At 38.7% G+C, this 24,285-nt stretch overlaps 1 protein-coding gene across 3 annotated transcripts in view; it reads left to right on the top strand.

Annotated features, from left to right (window-relative positions):
- The window catches only part of LOC122736007 (histone-arginine methyltransferase CARM1-like), a 271,431-nt gene that overhangs the window by 164,381 nt on the left and 82,765 nt on the right, over window positions 1-24,285 (top strand). For 2 of the 3 annotated variants that reach the window (XM_043977980.1, XM_043977985.1), the window contains exon 5: window positions 21,017-21,127. The exons of the other annotated variant lie outside the window; for it this stretch is intronic. In XM_043977980.1, the coding sequence (XP_043833915.1) occupies window positions 21,017-21,127 (111 nt within the window). The remainder of the gene's footprint in view (window positions 1-21,016; window positions 21,128-24,285) is intronic. 3 annotated transcript variants of the gene reach the window in all.

The raw sequence follows: 24,285 nt of genomic DNA, 5'->3' as shown, positions 1-24,285 counted from the left end.
TTTGTCTATACGTGGTTTTGGCATACTGTTTTCCAAGTTTCCCATCAGTTTTTGTCAAATAGTGAGTTCTTGTCCCAAAAGCTGTGGGTTTGGAGTTTATAAGACACTGTGGTCATTTGCTACTGTGTCTTGTATACCTATTCTATTCTACTGTTCCACACCTCGATTTCTTAGCCAATTTTGGACTATTTTGATGATAACCACATTATAATACAATTTAAGATGTGGTATTGTTAGCCCACCTTCCTTTGCATTTTTATTAATTCTTTTGATATTCTTGATTTTTTGTGCACTCGCTCTCTCTCTCTCTCTCTCTCTCTCTCTCTCTCTCTCTCTCCCCTCTCCTGTCCCTCTTTATCACCACTGTTTTCCTTCTGACCATTGCCTCCTCCAATTTTCCCTTCCTTCTCTCTGTCCTCCTTTCTCTTATTCCCTTCCCCTTCTACTTGCCTATAGGGTAAGACAGATTTCTATATTCAACTGATTGTATGTTATTCCATCTCTAACCAATTCCAATAAGAGTAAGGTTCAAGCAAAGCCTAGCTTCACTCCCCATCTTTCCCTCCACTGCAATAGGTCTTTTGTGCCTCTTCTTATGAGGTAATTTATCTCCATTCTCCCACTCCCTTCCCTCTTCTCCCAATGTGATCCTATTTCTTATCCCTTAATTTTGTGTTGTTTTTTAAATATCATCCCATCACTCAACTTATACCTGTACCCTCTGTGTATATTCTTTCTAACTACCCTAATAGTGAGAAAGTTATTAAGTATCATCTTCCTATGTTGGTTATCAACAGTTTAACCTTATTGAATCCCTTATTATTTCTTTTCTATGTAGCTTTTTATGCTTTTCTTCAGGTTTGCTTTTAAAAATCAAGTTTTCTGTTCAGCTCTGGACTTCTCATCAGTGCTTGAAAGTCTTCTATGACATTGAATATCCATTTTTTCCTTTGAAGGATTATACACACTTTTTCTGGGTAAGTGACTATTGTTTGTGATCTTAGATTCTTTGCCTTCCAGAATATCATATTCCAAACCAGACAATCCTTTAATATAGAAGCTGCTGGATCCTGTATAATCCTAGCTATGGCTCCACAATATTTGAATTGCTTCTGGCTTCCTGCAATAATTTTTCTTTCACCTGGGAGTTCTATAATTTGGCTATAATGTTCCTGGGAGTTTTCTTTTGGGGATCACTTTCCAGAGGTGATCATTGGATTCTTTTGATTTCTACTTTACCCTCTGGTTCTAGGATATCAAGGCAGTTTCCTTGATAATTTCTTTTTTTTTTTTTTCTGGTGAGGCAATTGGAGTTAAGCGACTTGCCCAGGGTCACACAGCTAGTAAGTGTCAAGTGTCTGAGGCCGGATTTGAACTCAGGTACTCCTGAATCCAGGGTCGGTGCTCTATTCACTGCGCCATCTAGCTGCCCCCCTTGATAATTTCTTGAACTATAATTCCCAGGATCTTTTTTAATCATAGTTTTGAGGCAGTACGATTCTTAAATTATCTCTCCTTGATCTCTTTTCCAGCTCTGTTATTTTTCTAATTAAATAGTTTATATTTTCTTTGATATTTTCATTCTCTTGATTTTGTTTTGATCATTTATTAATGTCTCATGGAGTCATTAACTTCCACTCTTAAGTAATTATTTTCTAACTCTTAAGTAATTATCTTCTTCAGTGAGCTTTTGTATTTCCTTTTATATTTAGCCAAGTCTACTTTTTAAGGAGTTGTTTTCTTCAGTGGATTTTTGTACATCTTTTTTCATCTTCTATGTTTCCTTTACCAAATTGTTGACTCTTTTTTCATGATTTTCTTGCATAATCCTCATTTGTTTTCCCTATTTTTCCTCTACCTCTCTTATTTGAGTTTTAAAATCCTTTTTGAGCTCTTCCAGGGGTTCTTTGTGGACCTGAAACCAATTCACTTTTTTCTTTGAGACTTCACATGTAGGCATGTTCACTTTGTTCTCTCTTGAGTCTACATTTTGATCTTCCCTGTCACCATAATAACTTTCTATGGTCTAGTTGTTTCTTTTTTGTTGTTGTTGGGTTTTGCTCATTTTTTCAACCTATTTCATAACTTTTAGAGTTGGATTCTACTCCTGGGGTGGATGGGGCACTATTCCAAGCTTCTTGTACAAGGACCCAGGGCCTTGGAGCAGGCCTGTTGCACCAGGGACATGGGGTCTGGCTACTGACCTATGCTGGGGCTCAGGCCTCAGAACTGGCTGGCTGGTATATGACCTCCTGCTGGGTTTCCCAGATGCCATGTTCACTGGCCTATGCTCCCCTTTTACCTGAATGATACAGACCTTTCCTGCTGATCTGTTAAATTGTCTTGGGCTAGAAAATTGTTTCACCCTGTCCTTTTGTTTTGCCACTCCTGAATTCATTTTGATGCTTTATTTTATAGTTATTTGGAGGTGAATTGGGGAGTATTTGGGTGAGTTCCTGCCTTACTCTGCCATCTTGGCTCCATCCTCCAGTATTTTTTTTAAAGAAAAACCCAAGAAAGCCCTGGGCATGGTAAGACCCAAATAAGATCACTAAAAAGCGAAATCTGTAATATTCAAAATCAAGAAATTACTTATTTGTTAATTGATATGGGATACTAGGACACCTAGGTGGCACAGTGGATAGAGCTCTGGGCCTGGAGTCAAAAAGATTCATTTTCCTGAGTTCATATCTGGCCTCAGACACTTACCAGCTCTGTGACCTTGGACAAGTCAATCCCTGTTTACCTCAGTTTCCTCATCTGTAAAATAAGCTGGAGAAGAAAATGCCAAAGCACTCCAATATCTTTGCCAAGAAAACCCCACACGAAGTCATGTAGAGTCAGATAAAAACTGAAAAACAACTGAACACACACATAGGAAACATTCTTGAATCAGCTGTTTATATTTGGTCAGACTATAAACTTGTTAGAGCAAATGTTTGGTACAAAGTTAAACTTTTGGGGAAAAAACATAAGCTATGCATTTTTAAACTTCAAAATCATGTATTTTTTTAAAAAGTCATTGATCATTTAAAATGAAATCTCAACAGAAAAATACATAAATATCAATTATAATAATATTATAAAGATGTTTGACCCATATCAATTGCCATATCAAAGGGACCAAAAGAGCCTAAAAAATCTCCTTACTGAACAAATATTTGAGTTGCTTGCCCAGCAGACAAATATGTCAGCAAATGGCAATATCAGAGTAGAATATAAACTTAATTGTAAAATCTTACATAGAAGAAAGGCAGAAGTTTATGAGCATTATCTCCTCATAAAATAGAGAAGCAGTGGAATGTTAAACTAACTTAAAGAAATCATGGTGAGAGATCTATCAAAGAAAAGTCATACCAATAACATTCATTGACAAAACTGGAAAGACAGGAAAAAAAAGACAAAAGAAACATAGAAAAGATCTACAAAGTTTTAAAGAAAAAAATCTCTACTGTATCAGGGAAAGTGGAGCCACAACACAGATTCTTGCATCATAGTCTCAGATGGCCACCTAAAGAAGATGAGAGTGGCATCAAAGAAAACAAAGACAGGAAAAGCATCACTATTGCACCAAATTTACATAGAGGGGAATAGAAAACACAATATGAAGGTGTTAGGAATTTATCCTCAAGATATTTGAAGGAAGGGAAGATACCAAAGACATGGAGAAAGCCTCAGACCATATTAATCTATTTTTAAAGCTGACTATCAATAACTACCTAACAGTGTGCCTACTTTTCATCTCCACAAAGTTTTTATGTGAAAAATTAAACGCATCGAAGCAGCCTTGGTGCATTAGTAACAGGTAGACTTTCACAAGTGGTATTCCACAAGGTAACACATATTAACCATCACACATTGATTTGAAAAATGTAGAAAATGCAAGATTCCAGTTTGCTTTTTGTATGGTGAGTATTAAAAAAAAACTGTAAACAAACCTTTCGGGGGCAGCTAAGTGGTACAGTGGATAAAGCACCAGCCCTGTGTCATGGGGAAAATGGGGTAGGGGGTTTGGGAAGGGGATAGGGGCTTGGGGTCCTTAGGAATTTCTCTTTAAAGAATTATACCCTCTTGCAAACAAAAGCAATTAGAATAAGATGGTAGTTTATTTAGGTCAGGAAGGGAAGGGAATGGAAGGGAAACCAAAAAAATCCTTGGACTTCTCATGGGGAGAAAGGCATAGAGCATGGCTCTGAGATACCAATTTCCTCGAGCAGGAGACAGGCAGGTACTTTTATAGAGGACTGATGGGGGTGACCATCGAGACTGTCCCCCGCTGGTGTTGGCTGGGGGGAATTGGGTGAGGGGTGGCTGCAGATCTCTCAAGCCATCTCCTCAGAACACAAAGGAAGCAGCCACACCTAATCTTATCACCCCAGGGTTGAAGGAGACTAGAATGAAGGGTGGGGGTCCAGGAGCTAGTTCAGTCCAATCTGGTTCCACTTATCTCTCTAGGCTTGTCTGTCCTCTGGTTTAGTTTCTCAAGGAGAAGTTTCTTTGATGTGCCTCAGAGAACTTCTGGGGTGCTATGGGCCCATAGCACCTGGATTCAGGAAGGCTTGAATTCAAATCCAGCCTCAGACACTTGACATGTATTGGGCAAGTCACTTAACCATCATTGCCCCACTCCCCCAAAAAAACTTTTGATTCAATAGAGCATAATTGCCTCTTAACTGCTCTCTTTCAACAAGGTATCTCCCTCCAAATACATTAAAATTATGGAGAATTCATGTAATGATATAGCAACAGAGGTAAAAGTGTTTGCCCTTCTGATTATAAAAAGTAGGCAAGGCACAAAACAGAGGCATGTATCCTTCCCAAAAGTATTTACCACTTCCATTTGCAAATTATATCATTATACTAACCCCAAAACATTGCAGGGCTTCCTAAGAACAATAACTAGCTTAACATTCCACATAGGAAAGAAAAAAACAAGGAGATAAAGAATGTTTGTTGTTACCCCAGTGCACTGTTGGTGGAGTTGTGAATTGGTTCAAATATTCTGGAAAACAATTAGAAGTTTTACTAAAAAGTTCACTACATCTTACATACCCCTAGATCTAACAATATACTACTAGCATATATCCTAAGAAGGTCAAAGATAGAAGAAAATAGTCCACATATATACATGTGTGTATCTGCTTCAGCACTAATTACAGTACCAAAAAATCAGCAACCTTTGGGAGGATTGGGACAGGAGTCACTCAGGAGGGGCAGACATAGTCTCCTTCTTTGGAAGGAGCATCCAAATCAATGAGATTACAGATACTTTTGAGTATTTAAGTAAAGAATTGAAAGGAAAGTGGGTGTCCATTGTTAGAGAAACGTGGGAAGACTTGTGTAAGCTAATGCCAAGCAAAACACACAAAACACAAGAAACAGAATGCACAGGGGCCACAGAAAAAGACTTAAGAACTCTGATCAGTGCAATGGCCAATCAGGATTTCACAGACCTGATGGTGAAGCATGCCTCCCACATTTTGGTAGGTAGGTGATAGACCATACCTGCAGAATAAGGCATATATTTTCAGATATGGCCAATTGATGGATGTGTTTTATTAGAGTATTAGGGGAGGGGCTGTGGAAGAAGATAATCAGTAGGAAATTACAGGGAAAATGTATCCATAAAACATTTTAAAGGGGGAGTTAGAATGAAAAATTAATCCCAAACCCTTTTTCTTCTCTAATAGTATCACAAAACAAGTCAATCTTTGGAGTAAACATGTTAGGAAATTATTACATTTTTAGATGTAATTCATATTTCTGTGTTTGGAATAAACTATTTTGTAATTTTACTTTAAAACAGAACCTTTTAATCTAGTAAGAGATGTGAAGGGTGTAATACACATACAACTAAGTATAAATGATAACAGGGGGCAGCTAGGTGGCACAGTAGATAAAGTACTGGCCCTGGATTCAGGAGGATCTGAGTTCAAATTCAGCCTCAGACCCTTGACACTTACTAGCTGTGTGACCCCGGGCAAGTCATTTAACCCCCATTGCCCCCGCAAAAAAAAAAATTATGATAACAGATATTTCTATAATGTTCTAGGGTTTGTGAAGCATAAACCTTTCTCTCATTTGACTCCCATGATGAGTGTGACTTAAGTACTTTTCTTATCCTCAGTTTATAGATAAGGAAATGGAGGCTCAGAGGGGTTAAATGACTTGTCCAGGTTCACACAGCTATTAAATTTGTAATGTTGAGTAGATCCCAACCCATCTTCCTGACTTTAGGTTCAGCACTATCTAGCACAACATTGTTTCCCTATTACAAGGTAGAATTTGATAGGAACAAAAAAAAAGATGCAGACAAAGAAAATGTGAAACTAAGGCTGAGCTCTTGAAATAAGATTATTAGAAATTGATTTAAGCATTGTGTTTGGTGCATGAAGTTTTTGTAGCAGTGGTGGCTTTTGAAACCTCAGAGTCACCCTTAGTTCTTGCTTTTCACCCCACATAGTCTGCTATAAATAAGCAGTTGATGAATATTGTCAATCTTCCTCCATAACATCTCTTTCCTCTGTCCTGTTCTTTCTACTCATACCATAACCATCACTCCCTATATTTGGTGTCCACAAAACTGCGATTGCCACAATACTTGTTCATAATGTGTCGTTTGCAGGTCTATATTCCTTTTTTTGTTTGTTTGCTTTGCAGGGCAATGAGGGTTAAGTGACTTGCCCGAGGTCACACAGCTAGTAAGTGTCAAGTGTCTGAGCCCAGATTTGAACTCAGGTCCTTCTGAATCCAGGGCTGGTGCTTTATCCACTGCACCACCTAGCTGTCCCTATATTCCTTTTTATAAAATAGATAAGGATATATTTGTCATCTAGAATTTTTGTAATTACAAGTGACATACTTCTGTGAATGTAAATGCTAGAGACTGGACCTTTGATTAGAAACCTAGGGGTCTCCTCTCCCCACCACCAAATTCATATGTAAAATCCCAAGGGAATTTGTGCCTTTGAGGCAAAGATGCTTTTGTTCTCCCCCCAAGGAACAATCCTCAAAGCCATTTTTCTTAGCAATGGAAAAAGTTATTTACAATAAAAAGAAAACATTGTGGATAATTTGACAATTTCTTTTCCACTTACCAATGCAATTTATTGCAATTTCTCTATTTTGCTTCATAACCCTAAACTATTGGGAATAACCATCCCTGTTTCCAAAATTGTAATATTGCTCAGCTCTACCCTAGTAAAGTAGTTTTTCATAACACTCTAATTCTCATAGATAACAGATTTTTTATTCGAAGGGAAGTAAGAGAAAGGATTCTTCTGTACTCACCTTTGCCAGTAACTCTCCTAGAACCCCTCTGAAATTGAAAATTGAAACACTACTGATGGGAACCAGAGGGAGAAACTTTTGTGTAAAAAGGGAAACCTGGTTGAATTAAAATAAGGTTCTCTTTGACTCTTCCTGCTCCTTTATCTCCAATTTTCAACCAGGTGCTATCAATTCATCTCCATAGCATCTGACCCTTGAATCTGACTCTTCCTTACTATTCATCCCACTTACTATCCAAGTACTAATATTCATTACTACCTACTTGGACTCTAATTTATTCTTCTGAATAAACCATCCTGCCTCTTCTCAGTCCCCATTCCAATTTGTACTTCCTAGTGCTGTCAGAATAATTATTCGTATCAATAAACCTGATTAGGTCTCTCCTCTTATGGAAAAAAATCTTTAGTAGTACCTCATATGTATAGTTTGGGTTCTTTGACTTGGCTATCAAGGCTTTCCATTGTCTGGTACCATCTTGCATTTCTAGCTTTATTCCAAAGCAAGAGCCAAACTCTGTTTATCTTTTAAAGAAAGGAGAAGACTTTTAAAACAACAGCCAAACCTGTTATCTTTCTTCCTTAACATTCTCAAACATCATTTATCATAGGGATCTGGTTTCACTGGTGTCCTAGACCTAGACTTGGGTCCTAGATGTGGTTAGGAGTACAAGAAAGATTGCTCAATAATTATAGTCCTAGGGGCAGCTAGGTGGCACAGTGGATAAAGCACAGGCCCTGGATTCAGGAGTACCTGAGTTCAAATCTGGCCTCAGACACTTGACACTTACTAGTTGTGTGACCCATGGCAAGTCACTTAACCCCCATTGCCCCGCAAAATAATAATAATAATTATTATTATAGCCCTACATTTCTATAGCAATTTTACATTTGTAAGTACTTTCTTTTTTGCAAATAAATTTTTATCTTCTTTAAATATCACCTTAGTTTCCCCCAATATCCCTTATGAGCTGCCCCCCTTCAGAGTCATCCCATATAAAATTTTTAAGATAAAAAAGAGGAAAAATCAGCATCTATATATTGGGCTGGGGGAAGTCTAAGGCTTACAGTATATACAAGTACTTTCAAACATGCTTTATACACGTCCTTGTGAGGTAGATAATAAATATAGCTGACACAAATAGCAATTTAATGTGTAAGAAGCATTTTATATATATATATTAAATGGTGATATAAATATTATCATTTCCATTTTAAATATGGGGAAACCAAGACTCTTAGAGATGAAATGACATGTGCAAGGTCACATAGTCACATGTATGCTATCCCAGCCAATCCTGGGACTGCCTTCAAAGACATTTGAAAAGGTACAGACAAAAAAAAATCTATTTGAAAAAGAAAAGGTAAATCTGGCCCCTTTTATCCTGTTGATTTTAGGTGTTCAGGCTATGTTCTAGCCTGAACTGAGATTTTGTGACCCAGAGCTCCTGATTTCAGGTCCGGCACTCTTTCCTCTCTGGTATCAATAAATTCAGAGAGTTTTCCTCTTCTAGGTCCTTCCAGATAGGCTTTATAATCAGAGGAATCCATTAGAACTATGTGGTCGAGTAATTTATCATGGGGACATGAGCTGAAAGAATAATGCTAAAACTAACTCACATTTCAATATTTCTTTCCTTATAACCCAGTGAGGCATATAGTCTAAGTATTATTATCCCCATTTTACAGAAGAGAAAACAAGCTCAGGAGTTAGAAAATTGGCTAGATGGGTATTTAATTTTCAACTTTGGTATCTGTCCTTCCCTTGTTCCCTCTCGACCTCTACCATTGATCATTACTTGTTGGCCCCAAGCAAAATGATGAACCAGGGACTCGAGAAGTATCAATGTGGCAGTATTTGACTGATAGCTTCTCTTTGATTGAAAATATGTTTCATTGGGTAACAGATGTTGAGTTCTATCTGAGGAACTCTTGCTGCAGAACTTCCCTGCCGTAATTAAAGTGGGAGGAAAGTAATTATGAGAAAGAGCCCAGGAGATTTAGGTCCCAGCTGTGAAGGCCTAAAAGAGAAAGTAATCTTCAAATCCCTAAGAATGTTAGAGAAATTTTTTAGAAAAATAAACTGGAAAAAGTAAAGAACCTGACAGATGTTGAAGACCCAGCAGTTCCACCTGTCTTGTGTTTATTCAGTTGCTAAGTGTTTTTCAGTCAGTCAAGAATTTGGAAGTCATGTCAAAGAGATTGGCAGGCTAGGAGAAGGATAAGGAAGGAATAGCAGAAATATGTAAGAAGTAAAATTAAAGCTAAATGCTGAGCCTAGGTGTTGTGGTGGGCACTTTATATACATTAAGGCTGTTGGTATTACAATAACCTCAAGGTAGGCCCTACAGGTAGAAGCATACACAATCTCAGGGCTTGAACTGCTTGTGAGGCATACCAACCTCTACTTCATCCAGTGACCACTTTGCCCACATTCACACAATTCCTGACTACAGCTGTATTATAATATCTATTCTAGGAATTCAACCCAATTTCTGGATTCTCACTCTCAGACCGTTAGAAATACTCTGGTTTTCACACACACACACACACACACACACACACACACACACACACACACACACACACTACTAACACACAGTTGTAGTATGTATTTTCTCTCTAACCTTTAACCACATCAATTCATTCATTTCATTCACTCCAACCAAACTCATCAATGCTTCACACCTCACTCACTCCTGGACACACATTCATATTCATATTTTCTCTCCTTCTCCGTGTGTGTCTGTCTGTCTTTCTTCCCCCCCTCCATGGGACACTGAGGGTTAAGTGACTTGCCCAAAGTCACACACCTAGTAAGTGTCAAATGTCTGAGGTCAGATTTGAACTCAGGTCCTCCTGAATCCAGGGCCAGTGCTTTATCCACTGCACCACCTAGCTGCCCTGTGTCTGCCTCTATTTCTCTGTCTGTCTCTGTCTGTCTCTGTCCATCTCTCTCCCCCTCTTTATGACTTCCCACTCTTAATGTATGCCTTCCGTAATTCTTTAAGCCCCAGTGTCCTCTGTAGCAATACTAATGTCAAATGTATCCATACAATATATGCATGCATTGTCTCTCCTGATATAATGTAAGTTCCCTGACAGCAAACAGTTTCCACTTTTTTGACACTGTAACGTTATAAATAACTACAGTATAGATTATAGCATTACTCAATAAATGCCTACATATACTGCCTACATAGCTTAGGACATGACTGAACAGTTTCAGGCAACTAACTGTATGTCCCCACTGTCAACCTCACCTAGCTTTCTTCTATTTAAGCAAGGAATCCTCGGTGTCTAACCGAGGGCTAACTGACTAGTTTTTCTAAGTTAGTGTGGGTTTTTCCTCCTGATGTAAACTCTTAATTAAAGTGAGCTGAATTTTGAGTTAGAGGATATGGGTTCAGATCCCCTCTCCCTAACACTTGTTACTTGAACGACCTTGGATAAGTGACTTAACTAACCTACATGAGACTCAATGTCTTCATCTGTAAAACTAGGGAGTTGAACTAGGAAGTGTCTGTTGTCCCTTTTAGTTCTAGTATTCTGGCCCTGTGATTTTTTTGGTGGGGTGAGGCAGTTGGGGTTAAGTAACTTGCCCAGGGTCACACAGCTAGTGTCAAGTGTCTGAGGTCAGATTTGAACTGAGGTCCTCCTGAATTCAGGGCTGGTGCTCTATCCACTGTACCACCTAGCTGCCCCCATCCCTGTGAATTTAAACATTGTTCCTTCATATCTGGAGGAGGGAGTGTTTAAAGCAAAGCCTAAAAGGAGTGGTATAAATTCATGATCTAACTAGAACTTCATCAAATTTTCACTGACCACCAGACACCACAGTTTTAGGGGTCCATAGCTTTATGAAGCTTACTCAGCATCTACCATGGCTAGGAAAACAGCTAGTATGTTGGAAGCACTCCCTGATGGTACAGGAATGGTATCACTAACAGCCTATCCCAGGGAAAAGACCAAAAATATATCTTCAGTGATTCCTCAGTTAAAATGTGAATGCCATTTTGGGTCATCTCTTCAGAGACCCAACTCTCCCTGAGGACCTCATTTGGCTTCTGTTTTTGGAGAATAATCTTACCCTACAGCATGAGCTTCCCTATCCTGTGCCCCTAGAGCTCCCCAGCATGACCAGCCTTTTGACAACTTTCCGGTGGCTAAGTGAAAAATGGGTTCAATAAAATCTAGGGCTGGGATAAAGAAATGAGATTAGGGGCCCTGTGATGGCCCCAAGCATTCTTCTGCTGCTATGTGAAAGAGCATGCAGTGTTAGCTGTCTTAATTGCCACTTGCCTCCCATAACCCTAAATATCCAGTCTATCTACGTTGGAAGCTGTGGGCTTTCATTAGAGCCCACATTTGTCATGAAGGATTCGTTTTTCTCTGTGGAGTCTGGACACAACTGTGCCCTCAGAGATGTCATGTTGAAAGTTGCTTTGCTTGATTTCACATACACAGTCACTCTCAGGACTCTCCCATTCCATTTCATCTAAGTTTCATGACTGTATTTCCAAGTATTTAGGTAACATGTGCCAAGTGAAGTAATAATTCATAATTATTAATAATAAATAACAATAACAATAATAATGATTCGTATTTCTATGACACTTTTAGGTTTAAAAAGTGTTTTCCTCACCACTTAGGAGGCAGATAGTGCAAATATTATTATTATTAGCAACATCTTACAGATGAAAAAACAAGTTTATAAAGTTCAGTTAAATGACTTGATCTTAGTCACTGGGACTTGAATTTAGATCTTCTGGACCTTTCAGTTTTCTTGATAGCTAAATGAACACACACACATCTATTCATTCTCTCTCTCTTTCTCACACACACAAAATCAAAAATGAAAATTTGATACCAATATAAGCTAAAAAAGTTTTTTTAAGAAAATACAATTGAGGCATTTCATGTCTAGTCATGAATTAGACAAGCATTTTTTTTTTGTGATTGTACCAGGTTGAAACTGAGCTTCTTCGATGTGACCTGAAAAGTATAATTCAAATACCAACTACTTATGTGACCTAGAACAATCATTACATCACTCTGTACCTCCTTTTCTTCCTCTATACAATGAGGGAGGTGGATTAGATATCCTTTAAGGGCCCTTTTGGTTCTAAATCCTGCATTTTAAGTACAGAGGCACTCAGAAGTAACTGGAAAGAGATAGCTTCCAAAATATTTCATTTTGTGCCAAGGGGTATTTTAGGAAAGGCAATGGGTGTTCCATCTTTTCTTGAAGCTATTTATTACAGTCCATGTATCATGCTTTGCCCCCCTGAGATGCAGTCATGTGTGATCTTGCAGTGGACCATGGCTGCATGAAGAATGATTTCCACTGGGTAGGTGGTAGAGAGCTGTTTGTTGATATTTTTATGAGCACGGCCAGCTTCACAGCAAATTACTGGGATTGGGTGGCATTTTTACTTGGCCATGCTGCTAATCACCCAAAGCCCTGAGAAACAGTAAGGGATAAGGCAACAGCTGTAGAATTAATGTAACAGAGTACTGTGGGCACATTACTCACAGCATGTTCTCCCAAACTAATGGCACTGTATCTATGTCAACACTGCATGATCCTGGTGTAAGGACCCTGGATGGTTCCTATCTGTGGTTGGCTTGTTTTTATGTGCTAAGAGTAAAAAAAAAAATTCCTTCATTTGCCTAGGGAAATGTTTACAAAATAATTCTTTGCTTCTCTTTATTCAAAACTTCATTTGTTTCAATATTTTAAGTTTTAGACTCAAAGACAATTGACAAATACAATTCATGTAACCGGTATGAATTAGAGGTTAATCTAGATCTTGGTTAATCTGTCTAGAACTGGAAAGGACTCAGAGGATTTTCTCCTTCTCTATTAATCAGACCCTGTCTTGATTCTGGGGTCACTACAAATGAAGATGTAGGATAATGATGGATGCTGGAACTTCCTTAATCCCCCTTTAGTATATTAATGATTCCAAAGGAAAGTTATCACTATAACCTAGCTCTGCTACTTCCTAGACATGTAGCCTTGGGGAAAACACTTAAATATCTTTGAGACTCAATTTTTTCATCTGTGAAATGGGAACCCTACTTCTTGTACTACCTCCTCCATAAGGTTCTTTCTTATGAGGACGGATAGTGAGAAAATGGATGTAAAATGCTTTGCAAACTTAAAATCACTATATAAGTATCAGATACAATCATCTTCATGAAGGCCCTTAAATTGTGACACATTCAGTGTGATGTTTTATCAATGTGTTTGCTTTCAATTTCCATTTTCTTAAGGGCCATGGCCACTTTCTCAGCACATGTGGGTTAATTTTTTCTAAGCAATAGTGATAATTAGAGTCAGTATCTAATTTTGATTCTGTTTTCAAGGCATCTCTAAAAAAGGAAAATTCTCATCTCTGTTAAATCTAGAAATAGTAATGAGAAGGAAAGAGGTAGACTTTCACAGACAATTTTCAACCACAGTTGATATATCCAGTGACACAGTTGATTAAGTTGTGTAAAGCAGCGGGGTCCAACTCATATAGAAAGAGTGAACCCCTACATAAGGATTCCTGCAGGCCACATATTAGTTTTAAAATGTAATGTTACCTGTGCTTTATTGTATTTCTATTTATTTTAACTATTTCCCAATTTCATTTTAATATGGTTTGGGTGTACACAGGGCCACATATTTGATACCTCTGATATAGAGTATAAAAGATCCCAGTATGTTTATTACTTCTTGATTACAGCTGATTTTGCAGGGCAAAACACATACTTTAAAAGTCTCCTTTTACAACATGTCTCTTATGCATATAAAAATATAGGTACCCTAAAATAAGCAATCAGAGGTAACCTTTTTCCATGGATTTTCTGAATATCAATAAAAGCATCATGAAACAATGAATCATGCTTATATGGATGTTCATATCTGTCATGGAGGATTTCATGCATAGAGTCCAAATGTAAAACCACCCATAGATGGTGTTCCTTTCATGTAGAACATTGTGCATATTGCATCAAACCCCAGAACCATGAAGGTCTTTCTCAGGTATTCAAAACTAAATGGATGGGAAAATGCATATTGTTCAGATTATGATATGCTATTGGATTAACAACCTATTGAGTTAATTCATCAATACATATATCTTTGGTTGGAGCTGCAAAAGGATTATGAATTGAGTAGTAGGACAAATGTGGGCTAGACACTTTGGGGAGAATTGGGCAATGTTTTCACTGATCCCAAGCTGTTCCCTAACACTGCAGCTCATCTTTTAATTATTTTCTCCATGATGTAGTGTAAAGAGCTCTAATTTTAAAGGTGTGTTGCTAGTCCTATATGCATGTTAAAGACACCAGTGTGGGCCAAGAGTTGGAGAAAAAAATCCATATTGCTATCTATATTGTTTGGCTTCTTGGGATTAAAGAGAGCTTTATAGCTCAGCTTCCATATAGCTCCTCTACGGTTTCTTTGGCACAACTCCCTAAAGTGAATTTTGTGGGCATGTAATCCTTGCTACAGGTTAAATGGGAATTATAAGAAATTTCTAACCCTGTCAGATAGAGGCTTGGAACAAATACCAATCCCACTAGCAGGGGAAAGCAAGTTTAAAAGAAGGAGTAAACACTTGTCTTATTTGCCTATCTTCCAAAAGAACTTTGGCTTTGGGGCTAAAATTCTTTGATCTAAACAAACTTCTATCTCACCTTAAAGAGAGAAATTCTTCTTTCTCTCCATGTCAAGTAGACATGTTGAGGCCTTGCCTTTATAAAACAGCAGAATATTTACCTCTGAACAATAATCTTAAAAATAGAGATAGGGGCAGCTAGGTGGTACAGTGGATAAAGCACTAGCCCTGGATTCGGAAGGGCCTGAGTTCAAATCTGACCTCAGACACTTGATACTTACTAGCTGTGTGACCCTGGGGAAGTCACTTAACCCCGATTGCCCCACAAAAAAAAAATAGAGGTGATACACTGTGGGAATGGCTAAAGATATTGTAGTACATGAAGGTCATAGAATATAACTGTGCTATAAGAAAGGATGAATGTGATAAATACAAAGCAAGGAAAGATTACATGAACTCTTACAGAGTAACATAAGCAGACTTAAGAAAACAATATACACAATGGTCTGCAAAAATGCAAATGGAAAGAACAACTATACAAACAAAAAAGTGAATGTTGCAAAATTATAACGGATGAGCATGGCTCAAAAGAAGAGATACAAGGGGGCAGCTAGGTGGTGCAGTGGATAGAGTGCTGGCCCTGGAGTCAGGAGTACCTGAGTTCAAATTAGTCCTCAGACACTTGACACTTACTAGCTGTGTGACGCTGGGCAAGTCTCTTAACCTCCATTGCCTCACCAAAAAAAAAAAAAAAAAGAGAGAGAGAGAGAGAGATACAAGAAGACATTCTCAACTCTACCCCTTTGCAAAGGTAGGAGATCCACAATTATCATACTTTGCACCTTTTAAAATGCATTCATCAGTTATGCTGAGTTTTTTCTCTTTTCCTTTTTTTTGTCTTTAAAAATACTTTTTGTCATATGGAGTGGCTCTCTGGAAGAGGAAAGAGGAAGATACTGGGGAACATGGTGATGTAAAAAAAATCAGTAAAAACTTATCAAAATCCACCTCCTTTTATGGAGCAGTGCTGAGGACTCTAGCTAAAAGTCAATAAATGGCAGCAGCAAGAACAACTAATGGGGAAAAGAGAAGAGAAGAAACAGAGGCAATGTAAAACCCAATAGGGAGAGATGAGAATTATAGTGGGAAGCAGGCCCCATATGAGAAATGCAATGATTTCAACAGAAAACATTGGCTCTCCTGTAGCATTATGTTGGTGGTATCTCCAGGTGTGAGACCTGGCCACATATTACACACATGATTCCTTTGTGTGCCTATTGTTCCTACCAATGATTGGGGAAAGTGCTCTAGGTTCAGGAGGGAAGTTACTATAGTATTTTACTAAATGTCTTTGCCAAATACAAAAAGATCACACGTTGGCAGGTGCTTATGAGCTCTGGCTTTGAATAAACTCTGACTCACAGAGTCCCTAGATTCAACAGATCCGGAACAGAATAGGAGAGGTAGTATGGAATCCATTTGTAGAACTGGTAAAGCAAACAACTTCCTGCTACCAAAGTTCATCTTTTCTCTTCTTTTTAATAGTAAACATTTTTATTTATAGTTTTGAGTTCCAAATTTCATCCCTCCTTCCTTCCCTCCCTGAGGGTATAAGCAATCAGATATGGGTTATATGTGTGCAATTATGTGAAACATTAACATATTAGTCATTTTGTACGAGAAAACTTGAATAAAAGAAAAAAATGAAAGAAAGTAAAAAGTAGCATGCTTCAGTCTGTGTTTAATCAATATCAGTCCTTTCTTTGGAGGTAGATACCATGTTTTATCATTAATCCTTTGGATTGTCTTGGATCATTGTATTGCTAAGAATAGTTAAGTCATTCATAGTTCTTCACCAAATAATATTGCTGGTTCTTGGTTCTGCTCACTTCACTATACATATGATTTGTATGTGCAAAGTGGCATAAAATAATAAAAGACATCATCAGGGACACGTATTAGAAAAGTGGGAATGCCAGTTGTATAATAAGAGTGAATGATATCATGGACAATCTCAATATTTCACTGGTGCCCGCAAAATATTAAAAGAACCAAGACAAAGCCTTAGTATAGTGGTTCTCAAAGTGTGGTCCAAGGATCTCTAGATCACATAGATCCTTTCAGGGAGTCTGCGAGGTCAAAACTATTTTCATGAATAGTCCTCATTTTCTCAACAATGTATCTATGTGAAGCCAGATTTTCTTCATATCCTTCAACAAAAATAGCATATTGCAATAGATTGAATGAAACAGCGATTATGAGAATTCATCTTTCTTCTATTAAGCCAGACATTTAAGTGATTTGCAAATATATATAAAATAATGCCTCTTCTTACTAAATTTTTCTTGTTTTGGAAAATTTGGTAATTTTTCATGTTATGTTCTGTTAATATAATGGATTTATTATCAACTTTTAAAATAAATTAATATTTTTTAAATTATCAGTTATAATTTCTACTAGAGTAAATATAAAATATTTCTAACCCAGACAACCAAAAGCTCTGTGGAGTCCTTAATCATTTTAAAGATGTAATGGGGAATTGTCAAAGCATATGAACAGGAAATTTTCAATAGAAGAAATCAAAGCTATCTATAACCATATGGGGGAAAATGTTCTAAATTACCATTGATTAAAGGTGCCACCTCACACCTATCAAACTGACCAATATGACAGAAAAGAAAAATGATAAGTGTTGGAGAGGATGTGAGAAAACTGGAACACTAATGCATTCATGGTGGAGCTGAGAACTGGCCCAACCATTCTGGAGGGCAATTTGGAACAATGCCCCAAAGGTTATAAAACTGTGCATATGCTTTGATCCAACAATACCATTGTTTGGTCTATATCCCAAAGAGATTTTTTAAAAGGCGGAAGGGGGGGGGCATGGCAGGGAAGGATCTACTTGTACAAAAATGTTTATAGTAGTTCTTTTTGTGGTGGCTGAGAATTAGAAATCAAGAAGATGCCCATCAATTGGGGAATGGCTATTCAAGTTGTAATATATGATTGTGATGGAATACTATTGTGCTATAAGAAATGACAAGCAGGATGACTTCAGAAAAACCTGCAAAGACTTACATGAACTTATGCCAAGTGAAGTAAGCAGAACCAAGAGAACATTGTACATAGCAACAGCAATTTTGTACAATGGAGAACTGAATGACAGCTATTTGTCAGCAGTACACTGCTCCAAGACAATCCCAAAGGATTCATGATGAAATATATTATCCATCTCCAGAGAAAGAACTGATATTGTCTGAATACAGACTGCACCATGCTATTTGTCACTTTCAATCATTCTTTTTGTTGGTGTTTTAGTCTTCTTGTACAAAATGACTAATATAGAAATGTTTTATATGATAGCACATGTATAACCTATATCAGATTACTTGCCATCTCAGGGAGGGGAGAAAGGAGGAAGAGAGAGAGGAATAGAATTTGGAACTCAAAACTTTGTTTAAAATGTTAATTGGTTTAACATATAATTGGGAAAAATAAAATATTACTTCAAAAAAAGAGTGTAATGGGGGTCTTGAGATGAATGTAAAGTAAAATAAAATAACCAGATGAGCCCCGAAGTTAGCCATCATCTAGCCCAGGCTCTGAAACTTGAGCAAATTGCTTATCTTCCCTGTGCCTCGGTTTTCTCACCTGTAGATGAAAGGGTTGGACTGCGTGATCTCCAAGCTTCCTTCATGCTCTGAGTCCTGTAGTTAATGGACCAAAGCTCCTAAATCATTGCTGAAATAGAATCTCAATCTGAGCTGTCAGTTCTACTGTAATTTATAGCCTTGTAAATTATATTCATTCTTTCATCTAAATAATTTCTTTCTAAAATTTTCATGTTGCCAAAGATATCTACTTAAAATCATCATAGACTTTAGAGTTTGAAAGGGACCTTATTCGATCATCTAGGCCAGGGGTTCACAAACTTCTACTGCCCCATGAACTAAGAATAGTTTTTACATTTTTAAATAAAGTTTAATTGCATTTAAGAATATAAAAACTATTCTTAGTGCCAGACAAAGGTGCCTGACTTTGGACTTCCAGTAATTTGCTGATCCCTGTTTTTTCCACCTACCCCCCCCCACCCATTTTACAGATGAGGAAACTAAGGCCCACAGATGTTAAATAACTAATTTGCCCAAGGTCACCCAAATAGCAAGTGGCACAGTCAGGATCTGAACTCAGTCTTCAAATCTGGCCTATTTTCCATTTAACCAAGTTAACTCCTCATGACCATTAGCTGGTGTTTTTAATAGGAGAGCAGACAAAGAATTATTTCATGTCGTTTTGAGGAGAAAATTTAAAAAGCCCTTTCTTGGATTAGTGGTGTGCATACAGGGAGGGCTAGAAGGAAAGGGGGATGTTAAAAACACGAGAAAACCTTTTATTTTTAATTCAACCAAAACTCCATAGGGTTTAGTTTGCTTACACAATTTTGCTTACTTGTGTTTCTTGCATATGTATAGTTCTTATGGTTACAAAACGGTGCATTCCATGTTGGAAATCTGAGGTGTGATGAACCTCCAAACAGTTGAGGTTTCATGCACTACATTTAAGTATACACCTGTATGAGAGTGAAAATTGTGAGGAGTCCTTGACTTTGCACAGAAATGGAGAGGTTTTGCTACGTTTCTAATGGGGTGATGGGGAAGGGGGGGGGCAAGAAGAGATATTCCATGAATGATAGGCAAGCCTCCTCCCTCCAGATGGGAGTAGTACCCACCAGCAGCAGAGTTTCCTGAAGGAAGAAAATTCACATCATCTTTCTCTTAATTTGCTCAACTCACTAAAAAGGATATTGATTTCCTTTTTCTTTTCTGGGGCAATGAGGGTTAAGTGGCTTGCCCCAGGGTCACACAGCTAGCAAATGTCAAGTGTCTAAGGTCGGATTTGAACTCAGGTCTTCCTGAATCCAGGGCCAATGCTTTTATCTACTGTGCCATGTAGCCACCCCCCTTGATTTCCTTTTTCTGTAGATTATTCAAGAATTTGCCTATTATTGAAGCCAATAAATCTTAGGGAGAAAGATTAGCTCTTCAAAGAGGCCTTATTTTTCTTCAGTTAGTTACTTCATCTTTTTTTTTTTTGCAGGGAAATGGGGGTTAAGTGACTTTCCCAGGGTCACTCAGCTAGTAAGTGTCAAGTGTCTGAGGCCAGACTTGAACTCAAGTCCTCCTGAATCCAGGGCGAGTGCTTTATCCACTATGCCACCTAGCTGCCCCACATTACTTCATCTTTAAGAACCTCACTTTCCTTATTTATATAATTGAGATCATATACTACTAATCTCATAGGATCATATATTTAGACCTGGAAGGAACCTTAGAGCCCATTAAATGCAAACCCCTCATTTTACAGATGAGGAAACTGAGGCACAGAAAAGTTAAGTGACTTACCCTGAGTAACACAACTAATAAAGTATTGGAGGTAGAATTTGATCCCAGGTCTTCCTGGCAGCTGGTTGGTACAATGGATAGAGCATTGGACCTGCAATCAAGAAGACTAATTCAAATCCAGCCTCTAGATCTGTGACCTTGGGCAAGTCACTTAACCTCCCTCAGACTTAGTTTCCCCATCTGTAAAATGGGGATAATCACTATACCTACTCCAGATGTTGTTTTGAGGATAAAATGAGGGGACAGCTAAGTGGCACAGTGGATAAAGCACCAGCCCTGGATTCAGGAGGACCCGAGTTCAAATCCAGCTTCAGACACTTGACAGGGTAGCTGTGCCACCCTGGACAAGTCACTTTACCCTCATTGTCCCACCCCCCCCCCAAAAAAAAGAAAAGAAAAGAAAATGAGGATAAAGTGAGAATTATTTGCAAAGTGATTTTGTAAACTTAAAAGTACTATATGAATGCTAACTGCTGTTGTTGTTATTATTCCTGACATCAAATCTAGTATTTCATTTACTAAACCATAAGGTTTCTATAAGAAAAATCCTCAATAAACCTTCAAGACTTATAAATGTGAGTTGTTATTGTTGTTTTGCTATGGAAATCCTGAAAAGAAACCAAATATAAAAGTGCCCGTAAGACATAATTATTTACCTGTAGGTGTTTATTACATTTCCCTTCCCCCATTTCCTTGTCTTCCCCTCTTATTTAAGGTGGTCCTAGATGTTGGCTGTGGATCCGGAATTCTTTCCTTTTTTGCTGTGCAGGCTGGAGCCAGGAAAGTGTATGCAGTTGAAGCTAGTGCCGTAGCCCAGTATGCTGAGGTAAGTGCATTCCATCACTCTGGGGCCAAGGCTTCACAGGTTCTGAATCACCTTGTGCAGGGCAGCTCCTTCTGAGAGCTGTATGGTAGCTAGAACAACAGGGGACTTAGACACCAAGCCCTGATGCTTCCAGCTGGCCCTTTTCCAGTAAGCATCTTTTTCATTTGTACAGTGAACATGAAAATCATTTATCCGTGGTTAGGAAGCAAATGCAACAAAACCCTCTTCTGATTCAACTGATGAAAGGACTCCTCATTTTTCAAATAATGAAACAGGCTAAGAATCCCAGATACTTCTACTTCTCCTCACAGTTGTGCTTCTATGGTGACAGCATGTTTGGTTGTGTGATTTCATGGGCATAGGAGACTTCCTATGAGAAAACTCCCTCTACCAACACAATATCTGAGACGGGCTTTGAACCCAGTTGTTCTCAAGATCAAGTTTAGCACTCCATCCACTACACTATAGGGTTTCTGCAAGGTAAAACAGTTAACAACTGGTCTGTAACTTTAATGGTCTTAGAAAGGGGCTTGAGGGCACTGTCAAGGTAAGCCACATGCCTGGGATCACACAACCAAGTCCTGTCAGTCGCGAGACTAGAATCCAGGTCTTCTTGACTCACAAGGACAGACTGCTTCTTGCTTAAGTGCATGCCTGATCTAAAATATTCTAATTCCCTTAAGGATCATTTACACTCAGTCTAACAGGATATTTGAGTAAAAAGCCAGGATTCATGCTGGAAGGTGACTTTCAGATTTCAAAGCCCAATAGAAGCTTTGTTTTCAATGCAGAATTGTTAGCCCTCACTGCCTCCTGTGGTTATGGCCCCAGAGATAAACCATAACCAGAATGCATTACCAGGTCATCTTTTGGTACTCTTTTTTGGCATTTGCCATTCAGTGTCCCAGTCACCCTAGCTCCATTCATGGCTCAGTTCAGGGACTACCTCCAATAAGGAAGGAGACTTTCCTGATTTCCCTAGTTGTTAATGCTCTTCTCTACCTCCTCAACCAAAAAAAAAAGTTTACTTATTCTGTATATATAGACATATTGGTGGGGCAATGAGGGTTAAGTGACTTGCCCAGGATCACACAGCTAGTAAGTGTCAAGTGTCTGAGGTAAGATTTGAACTCAGGTCCTCCTGAATCCAGAGTTGGTGCTTTATCCACTGTGCTACAACCTAGCAGCCCCCTATTTTGTATAAGTTTTGTATTTACTTCTCTCAATATATGTTATTCTTCCCTATCTCAGTTAAATATGAACACATTAAGGTAAGGGATGGATATATTTTTTTGTCTTTGTGTGCCTAGCACTTGGCATAGTTCCTAAGACATAGCAGGCATTTACTTAACCTCTTGTTGGATTGAATTGAAGGCCTAGAGCTTTCCAAAAGGGAGGGGTAGGAAAAGGTGCTGAACACAAGCCACATCCCATCTCAAAATTGTCATCAACCATGCATTACAAGTCAAAATAAAGAAGAAAGGAAATGGGCATTTATTAAGCACCTACTATGTGCCAGGCATCCTGCTAAGCACTTTTACAAATTAACTTTTGTTAATTTAATCCTCACAACAACCCTGGAAGGTAGGTGCTTTTACCTGACTGGCTGATAGCACTGTCCCTAAGCCTAGTATCTCATCTCTTATCACCAGGCTCTTCTACAACTGAATCCCCACAGCTGGAAGGCACTCCTTCCTCATCTCATCCTCACAGAGGGACCTTGTCTTCCTTCAGTTTCAGTTCCTTGTGAAGCTTTCCCTCATTGCCCCAGCCCTGGGCTCTCTGCTTTATTCTGGTCTTCAGTGTCCTTAATGGGGTTGGGGTGAAATATCTAGTTTCTTTGCCTCCCCACCAATTATGTTCTCCTACTTTAAGGCATCCCTTGCACCTCAGTTCCATTTAACAGTCAAATTACCTTTTACAAAAGAGTGTTTCCAAGGTGTAGCAAGAGCTTGCAAACATTGGGGAGGGGGCACCGAAGCATAATCTCCACCTTGTACCTCACAACACCTCAGTCTCTGGGATGAGGAGGGGGATTAGGTTCACAGATTCACTCGGTTCCTTTATAGCAAGGTGGCAGCAAGTTCAAAGCCCAAAGATCCCTTGTACTGGCATTGAAGCACTGGTGCTTTTCGGGGGCTTCCCTGCTGGGCTGACCACCATTTCCAGCCTGGAATTGTGCCTCCAAAGTCACCATGCTTGGAGCTCCCAAGTCTTCGGACTCCACTGTCTCTGCCTCTTCCTGGAACTGAAAAGGACAAATGAAAAAGAACAAAACCTCAATGCCATTTCTTGAGGCCAGGAGGCCTAAAACAGGATGAGGGGACACAGACCTTCCCTCTTCCCTACCCAGGCCCCTGGACACTACCAGAAAGAGAAAGAATAAGAGTGTCCCAGATTTTAAAGATCCATGTTCTGTCTACACAGCTCATGGAAAGAGGCTGCCTCTACCCCCGGGTAGGGGAGCACAGGATGTCCTCTTCCAGAACCAAATCCTTGCCTTTTCCCACATGGGTGTCTCCATTTTGGTGATTTGGGCATGTTTTAGCAAAGCTCTGTTACCCTTATTGGTTGCCAGTGAGTTGGGATAGTGCAGAGATGCCGCATGCCATCCATAACAATATCAAGTGTAGCCCAAAATAAATAAAAATACAATAAAACATAAATAATGTTACATTTTAACACTAGTTCAGTGTTGGCCTTGGAGTAAGCAAGACCAGAGTTCAGGTCTTCCTAGGGCAACTAGGTGGCACAGTGGATAGAGTGCCAAGCCTGGAGTTAGGAAGATTTATGTTCCTGAGTTCAAATCCAGCCTCAGACACTTATTAGCTATGCGACCCTGGGCAAGTCACTTAACCCTGTTTGCCCTAATTTCTTCATCTGTAAAATGAACTGGAGAAGGAAATGGCAAACCACTCCAGTATCTTTGCCAAGAAAACTCCAAATGGGGTCATGAAATGTCAGACATGACTGAAACAACTGCACAAAAATAACTTCCTAATTCTGTGACCCTAAGCAAGTTACTTAACCTCTCTGTGCCTCGGTTTCCTCAACTATAAAATGGGGGTAGTAATAGCACCCTTAATTCCAGCCAGGTTGAACTACTATGGGACTCAATTTTCTATGCTGTAAGAAAATTAGATTAGATGACCTCCGAT

This window comes from Dromiciops gliroides, chromosome 1 (genome assembly GCF_019393635.1).
Source record: "Dromiciops gliroides isolate mDroGli1 chromosome 1, mDroGli1.pri, whole genome shotgun sequence".
Taxonomy (NCBI): domain Eukaryota; kingdom Metazoa; phylum Chordata; class Mammalia; order Microbiotheria; family Microbiotheriidae; genus Dromiciops; species Dromiciops gliroides.
Note: the sequence above shows the minus strand (reverse complement) of the source record. Positions and strands in the feature narration are given on the sequence as shown.